Raw genomic sequence first — 9,913 nt, 5'->3', positions numbered from 1 at the left:
CTGGCAAGAAAAGCTAGATGCTCATCAAGATCATCAAGCTCATCTTGAGTTGAGAATTCCTCATTATCTTCAATGATTTTGCCTTTGTTCTTTCCAGCTTCATTCTTTCCTTCACAAGCATTGCTACTTGAAGCTTTACCAGCAACCATAGATTTTAATGCCTTCCCCTCTTCTTCTTCCTTTTCAGCTACAAGGGCCACACTCTTCTCCTTTCTGGAGTTCTTTTCTAGTTCCTCATCTTGCTGAATCTCAAGCTCATAAGTTTTAAGAATGCCATAGAGTTTGTCTAGAGAGTATTCATTAAAGTTTTGAGCTTATCTCAAGGCAACAGTCATAGGCTTCCAATCTCTGGGCAAGGCTCTTGAAAAACTTGAGATTTGAATCTAAAACCAGATAGATTCTTCCATAGAGTTTTAATCCATTTAAAAGCTTTTGAAATCTATTAGATAAATCATTTAGAGATTCACCAGACTTGGACTAAAAGCTTTCATATTGTTGTACAAACAACTGCATCTTGTTTTCTCTAACTTGGTCAGTGCCTTCACAGAGTGTTTGAATAGTGTCCCATACTTCTTTAGCAGTAGGACAGTTGATAACACTATCAAACATGTCATCATCAATGTCATTGAATAGAATGCTCATGGCTTTGTTGTCCTTGTGCACCTTTCTCATCTTCTTCTATGAATTCAAAGATAGATTTGGGTACTTCAATATCTTCAGCTTCACTTCCATCAAGTCTCACAGCAATATTGATTTTGACTGGAACATGTAGTCCTTTCTCAATGCAGTTGATGTAGCTTGGATCAAGAGAGAGAAGATGCATCCTCATTTTCACTTTCCAGTGAAAGTAGTCTTCCTTAACCAGCATTGGAATTTTGACTCCTTCATCTCTTCTTCCCATTGTTAATTGTCTTTGAGATCTTTGACTTCTTGTATGTTAGAAGACCGGCTCTGATACCAATTGTTATTCAGACAATGCAAACAATAAGTTAGATTGTAGAAGGGGGTTGAATACAATCTACAAAAATTTCAGCCAATTTTGTTTAACAGACCATATTCAAAACACAGGAGAAATTTAAAACTAAAAGTGAAATTAAAAGAACAAGGATCTTAAAAATTTCAGGTGGATTGTTTGATCCAACTGAGAGATTTTTATATTAAGAACCTTCCAAGTAAGAATTATTTGGCTGCTTACAAAAGAATGAAGAGCAGAAGCTTGCAATTTGTTGCTCACTGTCTCTAATGCTTTGCTCTTCAGTTCTCAGTATTTGGATACATTGAAATGAAAATTACAATGCGAATATATACTACTACAAATAAGAATAGTCTGCAAAAGTATTTTCCTACTCTTTTTCTAGCTATTACAAATGTAGAATTTCTTGGACTTGATAGTGCACTTGGCAGCTTGAAATTCTTGTTGCTTTGCCAGCAATGGTAGGTTTCGAGGTTCTCAATATTTGACTAAACTACCTTTAGTTTAGCTTCCAAAACTGGTGCAGCGCGCATCAACCCATGTGTTTTCTACCCTTTACTTGACTTGTAGCTTTCAACTACTATTCATCAACTGCTAAAATAATTAGTGATTGATAGCTTCTTGAATTAGCGATTGATAGCCTTCCAGGTTTAGCCATTGATGGAATTGATGTAGCGATTGATAGTATGTTTATTTAGTCATCGATGCTTCTTGACTAGTGATCGATCTTCACTTCACTTGGATAGATTACATGACTTCAAATATTTACAATTATGTCACCGTATCTACTCATCCATTGATAGATCAACTGCAAATCTAAAAGATCATATTATTAGCCTATCGATTGCTAAGGTACTCCAGCTTTGTTACAGTACCATATCATCTGTTGATGGGTGAATCTGATCAATTGCTATTGCTTAAGCATGCTAGCCATTGATCAGCTACATTTAATTTTATTCTAAGCTCACATATTCCTAATAGTCATATATGTGTATATAAATATGTATATTCGCGAGATATGCTATATATAAATTAGTGATATGTTATGTACAAAATAGTGATTTCTATAGTTAAAAATAGTGATAAAAAACTGACCGGAAACTGATTTTTAGTTTTTAGGTTAATTTGGTTTGTATTGGAGTATGACTCTATATATATATACACCTATATAAAGGAGGGTTCCGGTACAAACTTACAAACCTTTTTTTATTTTTCGTATGTGTTAATCATTAGTTATGTAAGGTACCCAGGTTGAAAATTATTGAAAATACATCGTTATTTCATTAGAAAACATATAAATAAACTATGGGTTCAACACATATATAACTTGAGTTCAACATTTTTTAACATATTTTGTTGAACATCGATGAAAATTGTGTTGGAGAAGTACATAAACTAATTTTTCAATGTAAGAACTAAGTTAAAAGTATTATATAACCAATATTTATCTTTCTAGACACTACCAATACCCTAGAAGTATAGTTTAAGCATATCTATAAATATGTGTTGAACCCCTATTACAAATGTGTTGAATGCAAGATTTATTTATGCATTATTTTTAAAGATTATACTATTTTTTTAATAATTTTCAACATTGATACTTTCTATAACTAAGGATTAACATGTTGGGAAAATTAAAAAAAATCAAAAAAAAAAAATTTTTAAGTTTGTGACTTAAAAAAGTTTTTATTCAATCCTATCCTTATATATTTGATTTCAAATTACGATTTTTATGTTATCTTAAAAGAAATAACTCATATTAAAAAATTTAAAATCATACAACAAAAATAAGTCTTAAATATTATTAAAGATGTCCTTCACTTACATGGAATTATTTAATCAAAAAGTGAAATACTAACATCGATAAGAAATCTTATCAGAACATCTTATTATAAAATCTATGACTACTATTGCAAAATCAAAGAAGCGATGAAAAAATAAACGGATGATACTATACACTTCAAAAGAGAAATAGACTTATCAAATACAAGGGGTGGGTGTGTGACCAACCCCTTGACAATTGGGATTATATATAAGAAATTAGGATTATGGACCAAAAGGCTTACAAGATAGCCCAAAATTATATATAAGAGATTGAAAACCAATATCTACTTTTTATTAATTTCTAATATTGTTCTATCATGAGGTAAATATATATAACTAATTTGCCTCACCAGAACTAAGATGCTCAGTCTCATCTTACTTGATCATCCATTGCTAAATAGGAAATTCTTATTCATGAATTTCTAAATCTTGAATTCCCCCTTACACTGTACTCTGCTACAAGCTTGGAGAATGAAGATGATTTGTCCTCCAGCAACTTTGTAGGAACATCATATTCTTGGATCAGCCCTATATACACAAGTAAAATAATATATGCAATTTAGTCTTTTGGAATGAAATTTAAGCAATAAACAAAAAAACGATACAAAACAAACCATTCTCCAAGAGAAGCACCATATCACTGTCAAGCACAGATGTTATTCTATGCGCTATTGTCAAGACTGTGGAATCCTGAAAGTGTTGCCTCAGGGTTTTCTGAATCATATTATCAGTGGCTGTATCAACTGATGCAGTAGCCTCATCGAGAATTAATAACTTGCTTTTCTTGAGTAACACGCGACCGAGACATACTAATTGCCTCTGTCCAACACTCCAGTTCTCCCCATTCTCTGAAACTGCAACACGAGGGGACACATCAGCAATCACACTGCAGCATTATACAACTTAGAAGATGTAATGCTGTAGGGCTGGATATAGATGAAACTAACCTGCTGAATCGAGCTTACCCTCCTTGCTTTTAACTTCATCGCCTAATTGACACATGTCAAGAACCTGGCAATCATGATAAGCAAGATCAACTGAGGGTATACGTAGATCAATGTGCATGATAATATTTATTTGATCTTAGTAAATGAACTATGACTTTCACCAACTCACTTCCCAAATTTGTTCATCTGTATACTCTTCAAGAGGGTCCAAGTTGCTTCGAACTGTCCCCTCAAACATCGTTGGATCTTGTGGAATTATGCTTAATCTAGATCGTAAATCATGCAATCCAATCAAGGAGATATTGATACCATCTACTAATATAACCCCGGCTGTTGGTTCCACAATACGGAATATGGTTTGTATAAGAGTTGATTTTCCACTTCCGGTTCTGCCTACAATTCCAGTCTTTTTTCCTCCTTTAAACGTGCAAGTAAGACCTCGCAACACCAGGGGCATATGAGGAGCATACTGAACCTAATAACAAAACAACAAATTCCTTTTAGAAAAGAGAATGTTTCTGTACAATGCGGCTACAAAGTGCAAATAAAACATGATAAGAGTACCTGTAGATTACACATTTCAACTTCACCACATGATGGCCAATGATCATCTGGCCTATTTACTTCTATAACTAGAGGAGGCTCATTGGGGATACTTGTGTACTGAAGTATCCTTTCGACTGATATTATTTTATTGTCGAGATTGCAGAGGTTCCATATCACTCGAAATTGTGACATGTTTAGACCAAGTCCATATGTAACTGCTAACCCTGCTATGCCTACAAATCAAAATGGTGTTATATATGAATTAAAAAAGGACTAGAAAAGAAAGAATGATACAGTAACTTTTTTAAAATGGGCTGAACTTAGAATACGATAATAAAAATATATATGATTTACTAACTTGGGTCAATTGTTCCTGAAGGGACAGAGATTAGGAAAACCAAGGTAAAGGCAAAGGTGAGATTAGAGAACATATCCAAACGGAAGCATAGCCATTCCATGACACCCGCACTGTGAAACTTTGGCCGAGAGTTTCCGTCAATCAATTTCATACTTGTTTCCTGAAATCTGTGTTCCTGATCAAAGCTCCTGATTGTTGTTGATCCTGAAATTGTTTCCGCAAAATGTTGGATAACTGGAGCTTTAGACACTCCAATTAGGCGTGCCAGTTCGCGTGCTGAAGGTATGTAATATTGCTGAAATATATTAAAGTACATTTCATTTGAGGTAACATTCAACAGAAACTTAATAGGATTATAATTTTGTCTCTAACTTCAAGTGTTGCTCCTCATTCTGTATTCATTTTTATGTGATCAAGATGTACTTAATAACTAGTTCATTTCCTGTTTTGAAAAATTAACTTGAAATCACATTCATGATTCTCCCTTCTATTATTAGCTCAAAATCTGTAAGATTTGAATTCTGAAAGTGAATGCAATCACCACCAAAATAGCATCGGTGGGATCCAGAATGATCCTGACAAACAAAACAAGATAATAGACATTGAAACTTCAGTTATCTATATATTTTTTGTCTTAATTCTAGAATGAAAATATGATAAAACCCAAGTTTATCATCGCTTAACATATAAAAATTGCCTTTATTGAGTAACGCAAAATAAAGAAGTTAATAGAAAAGGATACGAAAAGAAATGTTGCACTGCAGAAAATTAAAGCCTTCGAAACTATATATTACACTCATAAGTTAGCTGTTAAGTTTAAATGTTAGCAGTTGAAAGGGTTAAGCAACAAGCTCTGACTCTGTTATGAATTTGGACAAGTGATAAAAAGAGGCAATGGAACTACAGATTCTGTAATAGTAATCAGGTATCTAAGTTCCAAAGTTAAATGAGAAGGGACTGCATAAAATACCTGTAACCAGATGCAAATTGCAATGACAGGAACAAAAACTACGAAAACTTGCCATGCCACTAGCGCCATCACAGCAATATTTCCAAGGAGTTGTATAATCGAAAAGGCAAAAAGGCCAACTTGATTAGGCATGTTCATATCTATAGTGCTTTGGTCCATAGATGCCTGCAGATATCCAGATGTAAATTATAAATCATAATACATTCCTACTATTGCTGATAACCAATGTTTTACTATAAATATTAATAATAACGTAAATAGAACAGAAGATTCAAGTTAGTGCACAGACTCTATTTAAGATGCGGCCACTTGGTGTGGAATCAAAGAAAGACATTGGTGCACGAAAAATACACAAATGCATTCTTTGAAAGAGTATAGTTGCTGTCTTGTACCCAGCAGCTGCAAGAGACATAGCTCGACAAAAAATGCAGAAGGAACTTCCTATTGCCAACGCTACATACACTATAATGAGAGTAAAATTTTGAACAGGAGGTGCTTCATCCCCTGACACAGGAGTTGCCCATGCCATCCAATAATTGCTTCCAATTTGAAGTACCTGAAAGAGAACTTGTGCCAATAATATAACGGGAATAAGTGCACCCCCATACGCTGTTGTAATATACTTCCAATAGACTGAGAATTCAACTCTGCCTTTCTCTCGTTCTTCTTCTTGAACAAGCTGTCCTTTTGTGCCCTGGACATCTTCTGGTGGTTGACTGTATTGAACATCTGTGGTTTCTTCAGAACTTTTATCGCTCTTTGTCTTGCTGTCCACACTGATATTCATATCTTTCAAGGCTAATCCGGCTTCTAGGAGATTTATTGCAGATAAAGCTTTCTCATGTGCAACCACAAGTTCAATAAATTCGTTCCCTAAGTTGAGTATATCACCATATTTTCCAGCTTGTGTAATATAGCCATCTTTCATCACCTAATTAAAAGGGTATTATATGAAAATTGTACATTTATGTGTACAGTAAAAGTTAATGAATAGATCTTATCTCACAAGTATGAGGTCTGCTGAAGGTAGAAACTCCACTTGGTGAGTAACATATATGACTGTTTTTGACTCTAGAATCCCCTGTATGCACTCCTGCAATACATATCTTGTCAAATGATGTAATCAACAAATGTATAACGGAGAACTAGCAACCATACATAAATCAGAGTCGCTTACAATGTTCCTTCTACAAAAAGATTAGTAACTGATCAGATGGATAATACCTATTAAAACAAAGATTACACATACTATTAGGATGTTGTCATGTGGTACAGTTTCAGTTATAATTTAGTGCATCAAGAAAATTTAGATGCAAAAACAGTTACCTTAAAAATATGAGATCCCGTGTGAGCATCCAAAGCACTAAATGGATCATCAAATAGATATATGTCTGCATCTTGGTAGAGAGCACGAGCAATTTGTACTCTCTGCTTCTGACCCCCGCTTAAATTAATTCCCCTCTCGCCTATTATTGTCTTATCTCCATAGGAAAGAATTTCCAGATCCTTTTTAAGGCAGCATGCTTCAAGAATCTTCTCATATTTTTCTTTGTCCATCCCCTCACCAAAGACTATATTCTCTTCTATAGTTCCACTCTGTATCCAAGGTGTCTGGGAAACATAGGCCTTTGTACCACTCATCTCGATGACACCTGAAAGTTTTGGCACTTCCCCAAGGATACTTGACAGTAGACTTGATTTTCCTGAGCCAACCATACCACACACTGCCACCCTCATGCCATGAGAGACTCTGAAATTGATATCTTTTAGTGTTGGATTAGGTGAGGAAACATCCCAAGAAAAATTTCCATGTACTATCTCAATTGCAGTGTCTAAACTTCCTCTTGGAAGCCTCCTTACAACATTTGTCTGAATGTCATCGAGACAAAGGAATGAGGCAATCCTGTCAAGTGAAACTTTAGTCTGAATTGTTATTGATATTGTATCCGGAAGATTATAGATAGGCTCTTGAAGTATTCTGAACGTCGCAAGAGCAGATAGTATCTTTCCAGAGTCAAGTGGGATCCCTATAAGCATACATGTTCCAAATGTTACCACAGCCACGAATGTAGGAGTGCCCCAAAATACAAAACTGACCATTGCATTGGTGTACACATACTTTCGCAACCATCCTGTCTCATTATTTCTGAGCTCCTCAATTTTAGATAGAAATTTCATATCCCAACCTTGGAGCTTGAGAATCCTCATGTTTCTCAAGATTTCTGATGTTGATTTCATCCTTTGATCTTTAGATTCCATCAGGTTTGTTTGAAAATTCTCCTGTAATCTTCCCAATGGAAGATTTGCCATCATCACAGCCACGGTTGCAAACAGTGTTGCAATGGAAGCAACCCCCAGAGTTCTATATAAGATTACCAATGCCAGACCAACCTGTAGGAAGACAACCCATGGATCATGCATGCACCAACTAAAGTCACCTATCCTCTCAGCATCTACAGTCATAAAATTAATGATCTCTCCAGTTGTGTGACCCTGCTTCGATTGACATGACAAAGTCAATCCTTTATGGTAAATCAAGGCAATCAAAGCTGCTTTGATCCTGATTCCTACCTGTTGCAACGTAAAGAACCAGTGCCTCAGCGTCAAACACTCAATAAGCTTCGCAATTATAAAAGCTGAAACTAAGATGTAGCCTTCATTCTCACGCTCCCGATGTCCGTTCAAGTATTGAACAAACACATCAACAAGGTAGGGACCAACAAATGTAGCCACTGTGTTTACAATGGCTAAAAATGCAGTTAACAAGAGTTCCTTCCAGGTAGTGAAAACCAGTGCTTTTATCAGCCCAAATGTAGTCACACTATTATGATCACCCTGATCAAACACTAACTTACCTCGTAAAACTGGAAAGGCCCCATGTACATTGTCAATTCCTGCAAGCTGAGGAACATCCTCAAGGTCTAATGGCTTTTTATAACCCAGTGCAACCAAAGAACCAAGCCAAGAAAATGTCAAGACACTGAATAAACTAGCCGTAGCAAAAGGTGTCACACTTTCACCACCGCACTTCTTACACTCCTCACCATGACTCAATCTACTCGTACAATTCCCACTTATAAGGGGTTCTTGTAAAAGATCATCCTCATCTGATCCAACTCCACCCGAAAAACCCACACAACAGAAATACAACCCGGTGAGCGAATACAAGATATCAGAGACTAGAACTCGAGGCTTTCTGTCAAAAACACAGTGCACAACAAGACAATAACAAGACAACAAAAAGAAAACACACCACCAAATTCTCAATACTAAAGGATACCTAACTTCACTTGACAGTTGAGTGTATAAATAAGCAGAAATAGCTAACCAAGCAATAACTTTAAGTACTAAATCCAAAAGCACCAAAGCATCCATTGCAAACCAACCATTTTTATACCAACACAAGATGTTGAACAAACAAACAACAAGACTTAAAAGTGACAGACACAAAGTAGAAAACAAAGTGATCCTATTCCTATAATAAGATAACCTTAAATTACAGTTCTTGGATCCTTCTGTTGCACTAATTCTTAAAAATCTATTGTTTAGCCATGGAACAAATAATATGAGCAAGATTATTAGATGTAATAAGCAAGATAACCCATGTAAGATTATGGTTTTAAACAAGAAATCATCACCTTTAAGTGAAATAAATGACAGATTAGAAGACATGGCTCTTGTAAATACCATAATTTAACAAGATAATAAGCTGCAAATAAATAACAGTTATGAGTCTTTGGTGGGCTATAAATTTAGTTGCAAAACATGGTCCATAAGTGATAAGTTCTGGTGGTTGTGTTTCAGCAAATTGTCTATATATAGAAGTTTCAAGTTGCGAAGTCAGGGCAAAAGTGATAGAGTCGAGGAAGTTGAAGATTAGCGTTGAGCATTCAGAGGGGCCCACAAGGTCCCCACGGCAACTGAACAAGATATTACGCAACTTGACTAGCTCCCATGAAGTCAGATCAAATTGAATTTTGTTTTCTTGTTCGTTTGTCTTTCTCATCTAGGACCATTTAATTACATGTATGAACAATGAACTTGTGTATGAAGGGTTCGGGGTGTATTTTTAAAGTTTTTAAAATCCATCGAAATTTTATAATATTCAAATGTTGATGGATTTTTGTGGATTTTACATTTGTATGAAGGGTTTGGTGTGTATTTTTAAAATTTTTAAAATCCATCGAATCTTATGGTATTCAAATGTTAGATGGATTTTTGTGAATTTTAATGATGGATTTTGTGAGATTGCTCAGTGTATTATAATTTTTTTTTTAAATCCAGATTTTGAAGCA

At 35.1% G+C, this 9,913-nt stretch overlaps 1 protein-coding gene across 2 annotated transcripts; it reads right to left on the bottom strand.

Annotated features, from left to right (window-relative positions):
- Window positions 1-2,927: 2,927 nt before the first annotated feature.
- On the bottom strand, window positions 2,928-9,527 carry LOC108223841 (ABC transporter C family member 3). 2 transcript variants are annotated; one of them, XM_017398277.2, is made up of 10 exons: window positions 6,945-9,503; window positions 6,625-6,711; window positions 5,908-6,549; window positions 5,619-5,783; window positions 4,649-4,943; window positions 4,309-4,523; window positions 3,914-4,219; window positions 3,745-3,808; window positions 3,412-3,651; window positions 2,928-3,325 (listed from the first exon to the last, which is right to left on the bottom strand). In XM_017398277.2, the coding sequence occupies exons 1-10, from the start codon at window positions 9,306-9,308 to the stop codon at window positions 3,210-3,212; spliced, it is 4,494 nt and encodes a 1,497-aa protein (XP_017253766.1). In that variant the 5' UTR covers window positions 9,309-9,503; the 3' UTR covers window positions 2,928-3,209. The 2 variants fall into 2 exon arrangements, with proteins under 2 accessions (XP_017253766.1, XP_017253769.1); XM_017398280.2 differs by lacking the exons at window positions 2,928-3,325; window positions 3,412-3,651; window positions 3,745-3,808; window positions 3,914-4,219; window positions 4,309-4,523 and having other exon boundaries at window positions 4,659-4,852; window positions 6,945-9,527.
- Window positions 9,528-9,913: the final 386 nt, after the last annotated feature.

Source organism: Daucus carota, chromosome 5, assembly GCF_001625215.2.
Source record: "Daucus carota subsp. sativus chromosome 5, DH1 v3.0, whole genome shotgun sequence".
Classification (NCBI taxonomy): Eukaryota; Viridiplantae; Streptophyta; class Magnoliopsida; order Apiales; family Apiaceae; genus Daucus; species Daucus carota.
The sequence above is the reverse complement of the archived record's forward strand: the minus strand, read 5'-3'. Positions and strand labels throughout refer to the sequence as shown.

What these genes read in the sequence shown, in the direction of transcription:
- LOC108223841 (XM_017398277.2), bottom strand. Translation starts at nt 9,308, where the DNA reads ATGGTATTTACAAGAGCCATGTCTTCTAATCTGTCATTTATTTCACTT. An exon ending in CTTCAGCAGACCTCATACTT is followed by an intron (nt 6,550 to 6,624) that starts GTGAGATAAGAT and finishes CCTTTTAATTAG; the next exon opens with GTGATGAAAGATGGCTATAT. An exon ending in TTCAGGAACAATTGACCCAA is followed by an intron (nt 4,524 to 4,648) that starts GTTAGTAAATCA and finishes TTTGATTTGTAG; the next exon opens with GCATAGCAGGGTTAGCAGTT.